General features: G+C 44.5%; 1 protein-coding gene across 2 annotated transcripts; it reads right to left on the bottom strand.

The window, feature by feature from the left end:
• Positions 1 to 242: 242 nt before the first annotated feature.
• Positions 243 to 18,533, bottom strand: grb2b (growth factor receptor-bound protein 2b). Of its 2 annotated transcripts, none has more exons than XM_058050100.1 (6): positions 18,276 to 18,533; positions 16,054 to 16,305; positions 4,577 to 4,674; positions 3,260 to 3,382; positions 2,208 to 2,391; positions 243 to 1,806 (listed from the first exon to the last, which is right to left on the bottom strand). In XM_058050100.1, exons 2-6 carry the CDS (start codon positions 16,129 to 16,131, stop codon positions 1,621 to 1,623), a joined length of 669 nt encoding a protein of 222 aa, XP_057906083.1. In that variant the 5' UTR covers positions 16,132 to 16,305; positions 18,276 to 18,533; the 3' UTR covers positions 243 to 1,620. The 2 variants fall into 2 exon arrangements, with proteins under 2 accessions (XP_057906083.1, XP_057906084.1); XM_058050101.1 differs by having other exon boundaries at positions 248 to 1,806; positions 2,223 to 2,391; positions 18,276 to 18,529.
• Positions 18,534 to 19,440: the final 907 nt, after the last annotated feature.

Below are 19,440 nucleotides of genomic sequence, written 5' to 3'. Positions count from 1 at the left end.
TCAACCCGTCCAGGCAGGAACATTCTAGCTTTTTAAAGGGAGAATTGAGACGCCGGCTGGAGATGTCTGCACTTGAAGTACACACACCAACACCAGCATCCAATACGCTCACACCAACATTTGCATTTAATAGCAAAAATAGCAGGAATGGTTCAGAAAATACTTTGCTGACGACCAACACAGCGGCTTCATCAAGCTTTGGGAGAAGTTAATTTTTACAATTCAAAGAATAATTGATGACACAAATCCAATTTTTTGATAATTGCATTTTATTAATTGAAAACAAGAACCAAAAATGCAAATAAAAAAGCAAAACCAAAGAGTATGATTAGGTGAGACGAGGCGAGAGAGACATGGAATAAGAAGACTTCCATGTGGGTGAGGACTAAGGTGAAGGCGAGGTGACGTAGGAGAAGGTTGGACTATGTACACCGTTTCACTGTAGCTTCTCACTGTAGGACTGGTTGGCCCCATAAAGGGGGCGGGGGCGGGGGCAAGGGCGGGATGTTAGAGAGAAAGGCACTATCCAGAGAGACGACAAAGAAAGTGGGCTAAAATGGAGGTGGAAATCTTTGACCGACAACAAGGACAAAGTGCTGGACACCACATTTGACAAAAATGAAGAACACCCAAATCTTTTCCATCGTTTCGTTTTCAACCGATCAACAAAAAGAGACAATCTCTCAGTTTTTGGAGGCGTGAATCTGTGGCGCTTGCAGATTACACGACGGGGATTATCCAAGGTCAGGTCAGGTATGAGGACCCGCATGGAGTCCCTGGTTCTCCGACCCCGCTTCCCTCATGGTCACAATGTCTGTGGACTGACTGGGTCGGCTACATTCGTGGCCAAGTCAAAATGGCGGCAATAAATACATGGCCTTTGGGGGGCAGGGGGCTGACCTCATGCAGGGCCTGCATCTCGCACCTCCTCGCACCTCCTCGCACCTCGCTTGCTGGTCAACGGGAGCTTCCCGACGGGATCGGATTCTAGCTCCACTTTTTTTTTTCCTCGTATAAAAAAACCCAGAAGCAAAAGAATTGAGCGGGAATTGAACGTCACGCGGTGCCCATCTGAGACGGCTCAGATGGAAGCACGTCATGTACACATGGAAAATAATAGAATGGTAATAGAGACAAACACATAGAAATATATAATATATATTCTTCAAAAATGGATTCTCTCTATGGTAGATTTCTTTACACAGCCAGACGCTGACGGCCGTCATCTTGAACATGGAAATGTTGCGTGGCGCCACTTCTCTTCTCTACACTTTTAAAAGCATTTCTTTTTACATTTTTTGTTTCCATTAAAATAACATGCGGCAAAAGAAAAGAGGAGAAGGCAGAATGATAAGAAGTCAAGGAAGTCATTTGCTGATCTTCACGCTTGCCTGCACTACGCTTTTTCTCGGATTCCCTCAGTGGCGCTTCAAAGTTTTAGCTAGCTTCTGCTCAGCTTCACCGCTCTCTCTTTCACGTCTTGGCTTTCTTCCTTCTGCTCCTCTTACTGTGACGGCCACGAGGGGAGGGGCTGGCTGGGGATGGCATGGAGGGAGGGGGCTGATGAGACCTAGAATGACGATGGTGGTGGTGTTTGCCGTTGACGTGGCGGGACCGCCTTCACATGTTCCGATTGACAGGCGTGACGTAGTTGCGGGGGAACATGCCCGTTTGGCCGTGGCAGCCGCCTTTCCACCAGTTGGGGTCGGAGTTGTCCAGGACTTGGATGAAGTCGCCGCGTCGGAAACCCAGCTCTCCTTCCTCCTGGGGGTCGAAGTCAAAGAGCGCCTGCACGTACGTGGGATGCTGGGCAACAGGAAGAAGGAAACGGGAGGCGGGAAGAGGTTAGCGAGAGCGGAAGGGGGTGGGCGGGCAACGCTACAGGAGGTGGGGGGGCAGCTGCATTGGCGTCAGATGAACATGAAAAGGTGCCCGCAAGGCATGCTGGGTCACCTTGGGGCAGCGGCACCTCCATTCATGATTTTTTAACAACTGACTTGTTACGTATTTGTTGTTCATCTTAGATGTACAAGTACTTCGGCATGCATACTTTGTGGGAGTAAAATGTGTCCAGAAAGCATTTCTTAGTTGTGCTAAAACCTAGCATAGATGATAGTATATGATATATCATAGAGGATATTGTAATATGGCAGCGATGTGACCAGTGAGGGAGAAGAAGAAGAAGAAAAAGCACCGCAGGAAGTTACCGTGACAGTTGTTACCTGGTGGACCTGCTCGATGTCTCGCAGAAAGATTTGCTGGTTGCGTGAGACGGAGGTGGAACGATGGTAGTCCACCAGCTCGTTGAGGGAGTTGAACTTCACCACCCATAGGAAATACTTCCCGGCTCCATCACGGAGAACCTTGAAGTGCTGCACATCGTTCCCAAACCTGGAAAAGATGGTTCTGCTGGTAAATGGACTACAAAAGGAAGATATATTCCTCATGTATCATCTACATGACGTTTCCAACATCATTTCACAAACTAATTCATCAGTAAATGATGCAGTTTGGTGGTTGGCTATGGCTTCATATTGGTAATTAAACATAAAAATGGCTAAATGAAGCTAATTCATTAGCATTGGAACTGGAATCTGGGAGACAAGAATGAGGCATGATCGCCAAAAACGTATTTCTTGTAGACACGACCTGTCCTCTAACATCTGCCCCCCCCCCACTAAGGTCGCCTTAGGAAACACATTTACTGTTATCTTATAATTACTATATTGGCTAATACGAGTATAAATACATTGATGAGACAATAGCCAAAGCAGGAAGTAGGCTGTCTAGAAAAAACAAGAACCTGCAAATGTCTGATTGATGTCTAATATGTCCCATTATTATTATTATTATTATGATATCTAATATATTGGGTCATACCAGTGTAAAGGTGACTATAGGGGTGTTATTACACGGACACAATGGATGAACAGTGGATGAACAGTGGATGAACAGTGGATGAACAATGGCCGTCAAAGGAGAGCAGTCAAACGTGACCTGCTGTGACACGATGCGTCTTTGCGGAGGTCAGAATGGAAACACTTATGAGGAAGTAAGACGGTTTGCTAAGCAAATACTGGAAAAAACGAGTGAGCCGGACTCAGAGGGAAGGGATGACTTCTATTCTTCTGAATAAGGAAGTGGCCGTGATTCAGCCTAGCAGAGCATGGAAACTTGTGTAGCTGATCAACTGTGAACGATGATGGATGGCTAATGTTTAGCCGGAGTGGCAGGAAGCGGCGTTGGCGGCGCTACTCACTTGACGGAGAGGGAGAAGTCGCCCGGTGCACTCTCACTTTCTCTAATGAGGAAGGCGCCATCGTGCCGTTGCTTGTTGAGCATCTCCTCTGCTTTGGCTCGAGGGATCCTCCCAAAAAACCACCTGGAGGAGGAGCAAAACGATGAGCTTCTGACATGACTTTGACCCACACACAGGATGACAGGATGCATGTCATCTTCCACTATTTGGATGCTGCTGCATCAGAGCGCTGGAGAAATAAAGCTTTTTACGTATCATGTTGCTAATGACTTGGCCACCTCTTGGCTGATGGAGTGCTTCAAGGACGGCATCACCAGCCGCTAGCATCTTTTTGGCAGTTAGACGCTTCCCTCTTCATGCAAAAAGCACTTTGCATCCACCGTGCTATGATTGTACTGCAAAGCATAGCTTCTGCACACATCCCATATGACATATATCATAAGTATATCTAGGCCTGTCGTGATAGCAATTGCTGCTGGACAATAATTGTCCTACCACTTGTGGGCATCAAGGTTCATATGGACCATATCCGGCGCTCTTGCTGCTCAGCCGTGACTGCCAATTGTCAATAGTTTCCCTGCGTGAGTGACAGCCCAGTCTCATTCCTACATACACATAATCATGGAGAATAGAGACATGGACAAGCGCTATTGTGTGGAAAAAAGTGTCATTTGGACTGATGGCACCTTTAATACAGGTCATCTGGCAGGTCTACGGGTACTTCACAGCAATCACGACAACAGCAAAGTCCAGTAGGATTCACCCACCGAGGAAAAAGGTACATCTCATGGTGCAACAATCATAAGGTCAATAATTAATTAAGGGCAAAAGGCCTGCAGCATGTTACATGTACACCAGGTCCGCCCAGCTTTAGTTGGAGTGCCCATCACTGCCTGGGGAAGACCATTATAGGGGATTGCAGGGGGAAGCTCAGCAGCACAATCACATGTTTGATTTTGGTAGCTTTTGCCTTTCCAAATACAGACTTTACTAGACTAGACTAGACTTTGTGTATTTCTCCTGGAATCACCATCAGCCTCTTTAACTAGCATTTGGTGAGAGGTGGCGGCAGGCGTGTCGTAGGGCACACGACATCGCATCCCATGCAAGGGGGGGCTGCCTTTTAATGCTAAATGACTTTTAGTGCAAAAGTCTTGGGCCACCACTAATTGACTTTTTCCCACCACAATCCTCCTGACAGTTTGACTGCAAGTCGTTAGCAGGATTAGTGAAAATACAACAGATGATAACGCCATCAGTGCGCGCCATCACTGTTGGGATGACCTATGGATGACATATGGATGACGGGATACTTACGGATGTGCCTTCATCTCTATGTAATTCTTGGGAATGAAGCCGTCTTTTCCATTCAGCTCTGCCTTGTACCAGTTCTGATCACACTCTTCATTTAAGACCTGGCCGAGACAAAGCAAACAGGATCATGAGTTGGTATTGCAGCATGCGTGTCAACAATGGAAACCAGTTACATCAAGCGGGACATTTAAATTGGGCTATTAAGCATCTAACTAAATTTCCGGTGTCTCTGGATGGTGTACCGCGTACAGGGTATCTGCCGGGCAAATATTTGAAACAAACCTCAGAAGAACATGACAGGCAAACATAATCAAGATCATTAAAAAAGACTGCATCGTAAAAAGGTCAAGTTTCCAGTACGTGTGCCTTAATAGTGACAGTGAGGGTGAAGTGCGTCTCATTTAGAAATATGATCCATAAGTCCACACTCTTTATACTGTACAACAACAGTGAATGATCTGTGATAGAATGTATGTGTCGTCCTCCCTGGACTACACCACAACAACGGACCAAAAAGCTCCAGGTTATATATTTCACACTGGGCCACAGGAAGCAGCAGCTTGGAGTTACCAGGAACTAAAAGTTCCTGAACTTTTGGTTAAAGTCCACTGTCATCCCTGGTCCTTTGACAGTCGTCTTAATCACCCTTTCCCCCTCTCATAAAAATCGATCATTTCCCCTCACCCAGCCATGACAGCTGTCCCGTTGGCCGAGCGAATTGCGAGTGGCCTGGGTCTTTTGCTCCAGTGAGCCTGCAGAATGCCAGCTGTCACCAGCCGTTCCCAGCTGCTGGCCTGCATGAGACCAGCCTAACCAGTTGACATGGCCGTGACTGGGACCAGGGATAGGTTTAGGCTTTATTTAAGACACGACGCACACCTTAAAACATAGCAGATGTGACAGAAGCCCAAACATGTCAATCATTCCTGATACCTTTGAGTACGTCCTACATGTGTTGGTGGATCCCATGGTGTTAATAAACGGGATAAATTTGAGTTTGTAAACATGCTGGCGTCATCCATGAACATACAACATGTGACTGGCTTGATCTACACCACGTACACAAAAGCAATCAGGGTCACGGCACAATGTACCCGCCCCAAGGCAGGAAACATTAGAACAACGTTACCCGCTTGAAATGAAATGCAAGCAATCATAGAAACAACAACTGGTGGAAGTGTCGTCTGTGTCATCTTCTCCAGCCACATTCAACCTACTTCCTGGCAAGCGTCTATAGAGGAGGAGTGACAAACCCTTTCTATGTCAAAATACAGTGCTGATAAATTAACACATGGCTCGTTAGCATGGCTTTCCCCTGCGTGTACATGACAGAAAAGGAGTTTGTTCCAGTTTTCTGACACCAGAGCAAACATTGCTTGTTTTTTGCCATTGCTGCATTGGAGCTCAGGTGCTCAACAAAACATCCACTTAACTGAAACAAGAGCGAAGAAGCGTCACCAAAAAGCTGCAATAATCCAAAGAGCCTTTTGGCCCCATTGAAAATGAAATACAGGCAAAAGGTTTAAAGGTTTCTGACCTATAAATGTACTTAGAATGGTGTATTCTGGCGTTTTCTCTGGAACCAGGAAATCCAAAGAAATACAGCTGAATAGGTGCAGATTCTGGAGCATATTCGGTCCCCTTTAAGTAAATGCATCAATGTTTGATGGAATATTTTCTTGCCACTCACAAAAAAACTGTTAAATTCATAAAATGCACCGTATTTTCCAGACTATGTCCTTTGTTCATAGTTTAGTGCAGCCACTTATGACAGCTGATGATAGTAGGTTGATCATAAGTCCCGGTAAATGCAACTTGGAGTCCAGTGAATCTTCTCCATTGACTGACGCACCTTATAGTCTGGAAAATAGCGATCACAGAGCAGATTGTTTATCTGATCTTAAAAACCCATCCATTATCCTAAGAACAGATAGCACTATACACAATGTGAACCGCTACTGCACAGCACTCGTGCGATGACACATTGGTTAGGCGGTTAAGTTTTAGCGAGTTAACAGAGCAGTACGTAACAGTTTGTTTCGGTTGGGTCTGGTTCCAAAGCACATAAAAGCCACCATAGTTGCTGGGATTTTTCATCGGCTCTGGTGTCTCTCAGAACCGAGCGGCAAAAGCAGAAGTAAATATCTGCTGGGCAGGCAGTATTCCTAGCATACAGAAATGGGACACCACAGCAATATGTCTCCGACTGACTTCTGTCTCCGTTCCAAGGCAATGATTGGATGATTTGCATCTGCGCCCTCCTTTGTCTGGAGAGTTTTTTGTCTTTTTAATCTGATTGCGCCACAATAGATATAAGTTTCTATTTGAGAGGCTAAGGTCCATCCCAGGGATTATCTCGTCCACAGCTGCCACCACATACCCGTCTCTCACATATTAGATCATTATAGCAAAACCAGTAGATGACTCGCGTGTTATTCAAGAGGCGCTTTCACAGAATGAATAAATGACTTTTATCGTGACATTTTGCAGCTGACTGAAGCCAACCAACTCATATTCTTTGATCCAACTTTAAACGCCTGCCGTTTATTACAACTGAACAATACTGGGAACATATCATTGTTGACACTATTAACATAACGCTATAATCATTTTTAGGGATTTGATTTGATTTAGTCAAAACCACAGCCATGGGAGATTAGATTCAACTCATCCATCACGGTTTCCTCTACAATTACAACAGAAGGTCTTGGGAGACAAACAGTCCAGTACACATAGGGTAGATGGGCTGTAAAAAAAACTCACAGCAGAGAGGAGAGCGAGGTGAGGGAGACGGACAGCCGACACATGGTAAAGAAGAAGCTAAATACACTACGTCTGGCGCAGTCCGCAAGGGATTGAAATAAATCAAGAGCGCGGATTACTGTGGAGTGTGAGATAATCTGAGCGTGAGACAGCTCAGTCATTAGAGAAAGACAGATTTTGCTTGCTGGAGTCTCTCGGAGTTAAAAGGCAACTTCCAGACTGGCTGGCATAAAACATTGCTGGTTTCAATCTGTGGCTTCAGAATAGGGTTGGCCGATAGTTTTCATCCAACGGTATAGATTCTCCCAATGATACGCAGGTGACTTACAAATGATACCGGTATACAGGATGAACGTAAACAAGCCCAGCTGCTGACCGCGTGCCGTGGTGGGTATACAAGATAAACAAAAGGCTGTCATCGTGAGGGGAAGTATTTACTTAGCAGATCGCTCAGGCGCGACACAAAATCATTCTAAACCCTGAACAATCACTTCCCCGCCTAAACGGTAATAAACGCCGGCCGAAGTTGGCTGAATCTCCTCTTCCAGAGTGTGAGTGGAAGCTAGCAGTGTTAGCTTGTATGGTTGTGTGCACGCGACTCTGGCTCCATGATATATTTTCACCAGGTTGTGTTTTAGGGCGTTAATGGAAGGACGCTTTGATACTGCCCCATGGCAACGTGCAAGTACCAGGAGCACATAGCACATGAACGTAGCTCGTCTTAGCCGTAAATACACACTCTCCACACACGGAACATGTTCATGTTTTGTTTCCTTGTGTTTCAGCAAGCAGCAACACGTCATGCACACCATGCGTGTGTGCTAACTTTCTCCCACGCAGCACAGACTTACTACTATACTGTAATCTTCCACTTTTTCTTTTTCCTAAGGTTCCATGGCGTGCATATTTGTTTGTTAAGTCAATCTAGCACACCGCTTGCTAGCAAATGAGTATGACCTCTTTTACTCCCAGCAGGGAAGCGGCAGACTCTGATCTGAAAAGACCATAGGGAGGTCATGAGCTCACCGTCTCAGACCGAGGGTGATTACGGTGCTTTCACTAAATCTAAGCATTTATAATAAAGATTCATCTTCTTATACAGCCTATGGAATCATAACGCATATCACACCTCGAGTCCTTCAGCTACTCTACATGACTGTGTACAACCTACAAGCTATCTCGTATGACTTCATTTATCATCTAGATTTCCCTGAGAAAAATACTGAAATTGAGTGTCACCATAAACCATTATTAACCAAGTTCCCATTTAGCAGTTGACAGAAAGCAAAATAGGATTGAGGAGGCAAAATGTCACAATATATTCATGCTAGATCTGTGGGGATTTTTGCACCTTCAGGGCATAACTTCCCTCAAATTGATTTGTCATAATGGCATTCATATTTCCAGGTTCCACTGTATAACAGAACACATCCATGTCCTGGTTTGTATTCCTGTACAGAATCCTACTCGTATCCTCTAATAATATAATACATCATTAGTGGCTACTTGTTAATGGGGGCTCATTAGAAAAATGCTAACTAGTGTGGCGACTCCGACATCAGCAAAAAGCCGAAAGAAACCAACAAAGTGTGCGATTCCTGACCCATCTTTCAACTCAGGCTTTGTAGCGTGGGATGTAGTTGAAGTCACGAGTGAGAATGATGGCGTTCTTGTTTTAAATACAGATGTCTCCTTTTGGCACGCATCAGCAGGAAGTGATGTGGAGATGAGGAGGAGTCCTAATTACAGCTCTCTGACTCAGCACTAAGTCCAATAGAGGAAGAGCAGAAAGAAACGGGGCGGAGGGTGTCGGCGCAGAAGAGTGTCTGAAAAATGATCAACGACAAAGAAGTCAGGAAAGAGCGAGAGAAGAGAGAGAGGACCAGTTTAAAGAATCAGACTCCTTGTGATCCGCTTAGGAAAACTCCTCAAGGGTACAAAAAGTGTGTAAAAGGAGGGCATCTCTTTTGCAGAGCAGGCAAACAAGCCACCCTATGTTCCTTTCTGCTGGGAGTACTGTCATGCATTTGTGCTTGCTCTTTCGAAAAGTTCTTCTGTACCCAAAGCAATCTCCAATTGAACCCACAGCAAAGATCCACCAGTGGTACAATTTAAATATCATCTTTCTTCAGAAGAAAAGAAGCAGTGAGAGAACCAAGAAACGCCAACATCAATAAACCACATAAATCATTCATACCAAATGTTGTCCTTTTGGAATAATCCATGTTACTTTGCAGCGCAGCGGTTTGGGCCAGTCAACACATGATTTGGATTTGTGTGAGAGCTAGTCAGTTTTTTTGTAATAACAGTGATTATATTTTACATGGAGAACACTACGTGCCACCGTCATACATTATTTATATTAATCGCCAAATGAAAGGGTAAATGAAGCACGCCAACATGAAGGCAACCACCAGGCTTACATCTGAATGGTGGCCTGTGATGCCCCTCCTCAACATGCTTTACTGCTCCGTCAAGGTGAGGAAGGGTAGATGAGGGGGGGGGTATAAATCCAAGCTGGCAGGGTTCAGCTTCCAAGTCGCGGCAGGTGTGCTGACATATTAAAGCTTGGCCAATCGGGTGGCTATTGGGCCTGAGAGGCTACTTGGGGGTTTTGGCTACCTAAATCAGCCCCCCCGGGGCCGCTGCTGTACGTTGACTTGCAGCAGATGTTGCAAACACAAGGAAGTACAAACCGGGACAAAAGATAGCTCATGCAAACACATTTTCCTTCATCTCTACACTTAGGCAATATTTGTACTTTCCACATGCTTTGGCACAGGCACTTGGACCGGCAGCGTGATGGCAGTGCTGTCAGCATGAGATAAAAGCAGAAAATGCCCATGGACATCAATTTGCCCCAATTTTCAGTTTTCACATTTAGCGCCAATTACCTTCAAAATAAACCATAAACCACAGCTTGATCAGCAAGCACGGCATGACCGAGACCAACTCGGTCATTCTGTACTTGAAACTAAACCACCCCGAGATCAAAGGGTGACAATGTAATTACTATGGAAGTGAGGTAGAAGTAGTCCCACAACACAAAAGAATATCTGAAACCAGAGCGGTCCTGGCATAGGAAGACTGTCCGTACGCAGACAGTAGTCTACCTACAAACCACAGAGGCAACTTTGAACGCTTGTTTCAATGACAATCCAGCTACCTTACATGGCACGTTTGGTTGACTCCTCATAAAGCCAAAGAAGGCCGCCCTCCCCTTACAAAAATGGAAGGGGCGGTCAGATAATTTAGAACCCCAAACGGTACATAATAGAGGTTTTGGCAGATTCAGTGAGGAGTCAATAGTCATTTGACAGGGTAGAGAAAAGTCATGTATATGGAGAAAAAGGAGGCATCCTAAAAGTACAGTCAAGGAACCTCCCAATTCTTGAAGTATCCTTCTCTAAAATACTTGAATCAATAGATGGACACAAGTATGCAAGTATGCGTAAGTATCCCATCATAGACATAAATGGTAGGTGATTTCCACGTATGCAGACACTCCTGAATAAAACGTCAAATAAAATACAATCATTCCATCCACTTTAAGAAGAATGATCCTAACATCTAACATCCTAAGTCTTAGGCAGTGTACGAGATGTACTACGCTATGAACAACAAATCAGGGAGTCATTGACCACTTAGCTCTCCATTTATAGCCGCACAAGCAGCCAAGACAACTACAGACACCCAGAGCTGACTCTTTTCAGGTGTCACAAGTCTGCGCTTATCAAACATTTGTCATCGACTCATCAATACACCTGAAGGGATCAAACAGGCTTGAAAGATCCTTTCTGCTCCCAAGACAACGCTGATGGGGTTTTACAGAGAAAATGGAATTAGCCAGGCCAAAGTGGAAGACAACAACAACAACATAGTGCAAATGGAAGCGTTTAAAAAGGGCTGAGGGTTTGGCTGAGAGCACATGACTGCTTCAGTCTTACTCCAACGTATGCATCGCTCTGAATCATCAGTGCAACTGTGTGCTGCATGCAAAGTGTTGCTGGAGTTTGCTGTGGAGGTGCAGGAAATTGCAGGGGGGTTGGATGACAAACAGGATGCCAGAAAAGCGTATAAAATACGCTGTGGTATTTTATACTAATAGTGTGCACGGAGATATCATATGTTTGTGTACATGTGGAGTGTAAACCCCATTTGGCGCCCAGGTTGGGAAAGATTCGGGGATTCAGACCAAGGGCCAGCTCCAAATCATTCATAAACAGTTCTCTCAATCAGCCATTTAACTAGCAAGGAAAAGCTAATCAATACTAATTATATTTTCATGGTTAGAGCATGACCTAAATATGGGTTTTAATAGTATTTGAACCCTCTAGACATGAAATAACACCCACGTAGTAACCGTTACTGTAGTAACCACTCATATCACCCAATATAGTAAGTCAAAGAAAAGACATAAATAAAACTTGTGATTGTGTGTGTTGCAATAAATGGGTTCTGCATGTGTGGGCAGGAAGTGACGTGGGGGTTGAGAGTTGAGATCTAGCAACAGAAACCTGTTTTATTGTGATTTTGCTACTTGTTGTCTAGCGCTTGTATGTTTCGCCTATGTGACACGGTTTGATGTTGTGAATCTGAATACTCAATTTAAGGCTAAAAAAGCAAAAGACAGAGTGTAATAACACAGCCTAGATGAGTGCAAGATGATGGTGCCCTGTGTGGTCATAGGAGGCACTAGCATTATTTGCAGGGGTTGGGGGGCTCGATGATGTCATTGTCTAATTTGCAGAATGGGGCATGACGCATGTCCATGTAATTGTAATGGCCGCTGTAATAGAGAGGAGTAGCTCCGTGGGAGAAACGACGAGTAGAAAACATGAAAAGCAAACCAAATATGTTTAAAAGTACAAATGAACAGGCATTGGTATTGATATTGATCGGAACACCCTCCTCTGTGGTGCGCCAGCTTGGCCTTTGCTTCCTTTCAAGTGAGGTCCCGGTCTGTCTCCGGTTCCTTAAATGTATGGAAAATAGGGATACGACGTCTCCAGAAAAAGCTTGGGGTCCGTTGGTGTAAGTCCACTAAATGTAATTTGGTAAAAGACAATGCTATCTTCACATGCCGCATGCGGTGTTAGATGTTCGTATGTGGATGGGGGCCTCAAACTCAGCACTGTTGTTAACACTGTGCTCAGAGATCTGTTGACAGGGGGCCATTCTGCCAGCAAGAAGGCCTGTTAATCTTCATTTATTTAAGGAGGAAATGAGAACAAGTGCTTGGGGCAGTGGCCAGACTAGAGACTGCTTCGCCTCAAAGTTGACGGATCCAAAACCACCGAGGACAGCAGCAGATGAAATGAAGGATCTTTACATTCCGAATCATCTATGACTGAATCATGCCAGTATACCAGCATGTTCTTTTTTGTGTCTTAAAACCAGACGTTGGCATTCATATATAGCGGCGCGGGCAGATTGCAGATGATGGAAGTAAATGTTGCAGGATGACTCCAGGCTGTAAATGAGAGGGGAGCCTGGTCCTGATGGCCAGCTGTGTCAGACACAGTGACACACTGATTGCTTGCTAGAGGCAAGTTGTGGAACCTGATTACTAAATATCCTAGTGACATTGTACAATGTGGTCCTTTCTTGATGTTACAGAGCTCTCTCTGATGGAGGAGTTTAACTTTAACACAATCTGTTAACTACAGAGGTCAACATACGGGCGCAGGTAGATAAAAGTGATTGGAATGCTGAGCTTAAGGACACGTATCACCAAGCATTGAGTTCTTTTAACATTTAAGTATACCTTAAATGTTAATGGTTTTGTGATGATTCAATAATACTAAGGCCTAAACTCAGCATGACATGAACGTAAATATGGTTCCCTTCATACAATGTATACACCAATATTTGGACATGATTTATATACTATAAGTGGGCTTTCTCATGATTCCCAATTCATGCTAGCTACACGGCTAGCATCTCCCAGAGAAACTAAAAAAGAGTGTAAAGCAGAGGATGTTAAATAAGCAAGGCCAATACTGTCATGAGAGAGACCTTTTGTCCTTAGAGCAGAGCCGTTTAGCATTAGCATTAGCATCAGCAGATGGCCTGCTTTGACTACATTTACTTTGGCATTACTGAGGAGCAATTACTTCAGCCGGTTGCCAAATTTGGGTACCAGCGAGGACGTCTGAGGAAAACAGGGGATATACACAAATTGAGCTAGCACGATTCCAAGTGGACTTTTGCATGCCAGCAGTTTTCAAATCTTGTTTTTTTGCGGTGGTCCGACCCTCCACACGCCCGGGGCTTGAACCAGATTTGGAGCTCAGCCGCACTAGCCGCCAAACTAAAAGCCCATGCTGTCAAGTGAAGTTCAGTTCTTTAATGCATCAGGGAGTGAGTACAGTCTCGTCACACAGCCAGTCCCTCTGTCATCTCTTACACTCACCCCCCAACCCCCTAAACCTCTGGGTCACAGCACCCATGTACCCTGGCTGGGGTTCGAACCAGGCTTGAACAGCGCTGGCTGACGAGTAAAAGCCGAAGCCGTCAGCTCTGTAAGGCAGCAGTGGTGCCTGATAGCATCCGTTACACTTCCCAAGCAAGGATGTTGCCGTGTCAAAGCTAATAGACATCTCCTTGATTTTTTGGACCGTCTGGAACTAGCTTGAGGTTTAAGAACGCCATCTACAACTATGTGAAGTGGAGCTCCTTGTTGCACCTTGAAAGCACCATGCGTCAGTGGATGAGACATGAAAAGGGGAAAACACATTCAGGCTTTAAGTATGGATGCATTAAGAAGGGGTGGAATCAAGCGGAAGAGGGGAAACGGCATAAATAAGATGAAAGGGATGAGGGGGGGATTGAATCCAACAGAGGGAAGAACATCATGCCTGCTTCAAAAAAGCGAATTAGTCCTATGGGGAAAGCAGCCAACAAATGATTCAGATGAATCATGGCCGCTGCCAGAGGCAGCATTTATGCAGTCTATTTTAGAGTCATATTCTCTCTAGAAATAACCTGAAAAGAAATTCTGGGGCTGTAAAGACTGAGATGGAATAGGCCACTTTTGTTTATGTGAAATTTGACCAACTAAAATAACCACTAATACACAATGCTGGTTTTAATACAGTGGAACCTTGAAAATGAAAGGTTCAACAATTGAATTTGACTACTTTTTGTGTGTATACTCAAGCTGCAACAATTAATCAATTCATAATAATAGATTCCATTTTATATAGCACTTTTCAAGGCACCCAAAGCGCTTCACAATGAAGTGAAGCCATTATTCATTCTCTCTCTCACACACACACACACACACGGTGGTAAACTACATCTGTATCCACAGCCGCTCTGGGGTAGTCTGACGGAAATATGGCTGCCATTTGGGCCTCTCTGGCCACCACCAAACGTTCATTCACATTCATACGCCAGCAGCTTGGGTGAAGTGCCTTGCCTAGGGACACATCAACAGCGACTGGATGGAGGGAGCGAGGATCAAACCGCCAACCTTGCAGCTTCTGGACAACCTGCTCTACCCCAAATGAATTGATCATACAATTAATTGACAACCATATTGTTATGCGATCAATGCTTCTTTGGTTTGAAAATGTAAATATGGTGTGATTGAGCCTCAGTTGAAAGCAGGCCTATGTGTTTTGCTATTTTGAAGAGAGCATACCCCAGAGCAAGGTCATAAAGGTAAATGCGGTAATGGCATTGTGCAATATAGTGGCTTGTCCCCCCCGACCAGAATGGCTCGGGACCAAGGGATTATGATGACAGTGTTTAAATCCAAAGAACACCGCTGTAGGAAATTGCAGCATGTATCTTGGCCATCTCAGCCAGGTTGCAGACGGACATGTTGAGGCAACAAGAAAGCATCTGGTGTATTCTATTTCACGGTGAACAAAGAGCAAAACTATCGGAATTACAGCACGACTGGTACATTTCAAAGCTCCTAAGGTCATACACTTAAAAAAAAAAAAAAAAAAAACAGACAGGATGATGTGTCATCACGCATCCTGAGTGGGACTTGCAGAATCTCTGAAGATCACAGTTCACCTCACCAGGGCTCAGTTCATTGTGCAATGGATCAACAAGAATGGGTGACGAGTGTGATCTGTATACACAGGAATAGCACAGCGTCTGTCCAGTGGCGTCCAATGTTTGCTAGCGTGCTACCAAAGTAGTAGTAAAAAGACATTTCAGCTGAGTTCAGTACTTTTCACGCTGAGGTTTCCCACGGTGAACAGAACTGGGAGGTTGAGTACGACCAACCTCATAGTGAACATGAAGCGGCATCACACAGGAAACTCCCACGGGGCGAAAAGAAGTCATCAGCTTTACCAGTGCAATGAACACCTTTGTCGCTGTGCCGTTTACCATAAAAGCAACCAAGATGAAAGTGGTTAACTTATTATTACACTTGTAGAACGCTGCCAGTGCATTTACTAAAGGTTTCACGATGGCATCAGCTTGATCCTGGAACAGCGTTTCCATTATTTCCTGTGGGAAAGGTTGTTTTCACATCCAAACTAATTTTGGACCTGAGAGGTTCCATCGTCTTATTCCCTTTTTGCATGCCTCATGAAGTAATAACACAATTTCATACTGATGACTTATTAAACTCGGCTTACATAACGGAGCGATCCCAGGGGAACCTCAACCACAGCAAGAGTTCATTTCATAATTATGGGTTCTACAGGCAAGACATTCTCTCAAATGGGAAAAAAAAAGGTTTGGCTTACCTTGAGGATTTCTCCACGCTTAAAGCTAAGCTCATCATCAGCAGTAGCTTTGAAATCGTATTTGGCGATGGCCTCCATGGTTGGCGTGGCAGGCAACTTCTTGGCTCTAGTTGCGATTGGGGGAGTGAATAAAAAGTAAAAACACAGCTTATCCCGGCTTCTGAGGCCAGATGCCTTTCTCCGAGTCTCTCCTCCCGTCTGTGACCCGTTGCTTTAGGGCTTTGACCTTACATAAAGGTCGCAGCGAGGTTCCTGTAAGAGGGTGAGAGAAGAAGCTGACTAAGACAAACGACAACAATTGCACAGGTTTGTGGGAAATGTTGACAGCCGAATAAAAAAGTAGCTGAGGTAGGGAAAATCCTGGCGTCAGAGAAGACCTTATAAATCATAAAACAGTCAACTTATTTGTGGCGGCCCGACACAATTTGAGCCACCATGAATACAAGCGGTCACCACAGGCACAACAACAACTATCCATAATAAAGTAAATTACATCAAGAATTCAGAAGATGCGTTCAAAGACATTGTGATGATATGTAGTATCTACACTGGCCACCAAGTGTCAGTGATGTAATGAATGAGAAAATAATCAGTAGTCTGTAGTCACAGAAAGAACATGCTGACACAGCATTCAGGCTGAAGTCAGTGCACAGAAATCATAATAATATGGGCCACGGTTGTGGCCATAATCCTGCTAAAACTCATTTCCGGATTCACTTCCTGTCCACTCTTCCGGAAGACATTTATTGCCACACACACACACACACACACACACACACACACACCACTTACATGTCTTATTTCCTCAGATACATACCTACTTTATTGGGTAATATGAGTGTATAGGTAACTATAGGGGTGTTACTTCATGTCTAGTAGGATCTAATTCCGAAGGTCGTAAACAGGTTTTCTATGCTTCATCCGTGAAAATTAACTCATCACAGTGGGGTCTGGAACCAATAAACAGCAATAAACAAGGAAGGACTGTATATTTTAATTTAAACTTCTATTTAATGGGCAACTACCTGCAGCTGCATTGACATGCATCATTCAAAACGTACCATCCCAAACGGTGTCCCCAATACCAAGGTAGGCATTGAACCGTGAGCTCGCACCCCTCCTAACAACACACAGATGTGTCTTCAGATGGATGCATCGTGGCTTTTTAGCCCTTTAGTAAAGGACTGCGTCCTGTGGGAAACTGAAACTCATCATCACAACTACCACCATATTTTTCTGCAATTGTTGCTCTGACATCAAAGAAAATGGTGCGGTCCAGACATTCCAGGCTTTGTTGCTCAACATTATTTTAAGTCAATGACTGAAAAACACGGTTAACTATTGATGCATTTATAGCAAATGACTGCGAGAGGGCTGCCAATGCCTCCAAACAGTCTTACGGCTAACCACCTGTGCGGATTATGCAGAGCTGTCACCGATACATTAGCTTAACCTGCAGCGGCTAAACGGATAATGTTGCCTTATCTCATTAAGTTGCCGTCGTACAATCTAACACAACCTATCGTCGCCGTGGGGGCATTGGATCTGGGACAACAACAAAAGTGTATTTGGTTGCTTTATTTACAGAACACGACGGAAGATGTAGGACACTTCCAGAAAAGTCCTCCGATAGCGGATACAATACGGGACTCTAATCAATGATGAATTGAAATGATCGTCAGACAGGCGATCGATAAATCATTTGGATCACTGTCAAACAATGTAAGACAAGACGAGGCGGGTTGTGTTGTGTCTGGTGATGTACACATAAACAACACGTTAAATATAAATAGTACGTTGAGTGTCATCAAGTGGCGCTTTTGACAGACTTGTTCCGTTAGCCCCCACAAGACTGCGCCCTGTCTACTACGATGCTAGGGCTAGCATGCTGGCTAACGGTCGGGTAACAATAACTGCGATACAAAGTGGTTATCAAACTCGCTTCCACTGATGCATCATAACAGGTTTAAGAGGTGGCGATATTAGTCAACGCGGGGGAAAACGCCGCTTTGGAAACGCTAATGAAGGACGGGAGCCCGGCCGAGAGCTTCGCGTTGGCAAATCTGACAAGCGGAGAAAACACCTTTTTTTTCGTAGCGCAAGCTGTTGTTGCTAGCGTAGCTCCGCTAGCTAGCCCCACTCAACTTGACTAGCCTGCGTCGCGAAAGGAAACAGCGGGGCAACTTTGGGCTTGAAAAATGGAACGATGAAGTCCAACTCACCACCTGAGATGTTCCGTGTCGACGTCACCACCGTAACAAATAAATCCCCGTCGAGTTGCTACCCGCGTCTGGCTGTCTGTTCGGCGGTCCAAAAACAGCCGATGTGTGTCATGTATCGCTTCCAGCCCGTCCTCGGAGCCCGACTGTAGCTGTTAGCATAAGCTTAGCGACGTTTATTTCCGCTTCCTTCCACACGGAGATGGGACGGTCGAGCTCGTGCTGTTCGGACGCAAGCTCCGCCCACTCCAGCTGTTTCGCTTGTAAGTGTCTCCGCCCAATGGCGTCCCTTATCGGCTTCCGTTGCTTTTAGGACCGTTTCACTGGTTTATACACAGCCCGTATGAAGTGCTTTACGTTTCCGTAAAGGTCTTCTTTTAGCCACCCGAATACCAAGGAAATTGGGCCCGAACCTCTGACACATTGAAAAAAATTATGAGATTTTCTCAAAAAAAGTCGTACATTTCTAAGAAAAAATTAAAGTTGCAAATTTCCAAGAAAAAGTCGTACATTTACCTGAATAAAGTGCTGATATACCCTTTTGCCACATTAGGTTCACAGCTGTCTCAGGCCACGCCCATTACGATGCACTATTAAAATAAAATATGGACAATAGTCAACATTCATGAAAATAAGGCCACAAATCTCTGACTTTATGGTCAGGCATTGTCTGAGACGGCTATGAAAGGAGGGACTTACGTGACCTTTGCCCTCGGCCATGTATAGTTGACTAGCAAAACCAAGAATAAAGTCATACATTTAGAAAAGAAAGACGTTAAAGTTTTGGAAACTTTTGGAAATAATAAGTACTAATAATAATCTTGGGTACGTAAAGGGCAGAAAGTCGCCTTTTCCTCTGACACGTATGATGTAATATTTATAATATTACGGCTTTATTCTCTTAAATAAAGCCATTATAAATATATTTGTCTTCTGCAGTCAAGAACAGATGAACGTAATAGTGTGTATGATATTTTGCAGTTTATTGCTTTGTTATTCCTATTTTGTACGTCATCTGCTTTTAATGTTGGGCCAAATACCATGACAATGCTGCCGCCTAGTGGGGACGTTTAGCATTGCATGGTGTAGACATGACAGGTTTTAATTGGACCTAAATTCATCCAAAACTACGGCCTTGTTTTCATATGCACTTTGTATTGTTTTCAGA

Source organism: Doryrhamphus excisus, chromosome 15, assembly GCF_030265055.1.
Source record: "Doryrhamphus excisus isolate RoL2022-K1 chromosome 15, RoL_Dexc_1.0, whole genome shotgun sequence".
NCBI lineage: Eukaryota > Metazoa > Chordata > Actinopteri > Syngnathiformes > Syngnathidae > Doryrhamphus > Doryrhamphus excisus.
Note: the sequence above shows the minus strand (reverse complement) of the source record. Positions and strands in the feature narration are given on the sequence as shown.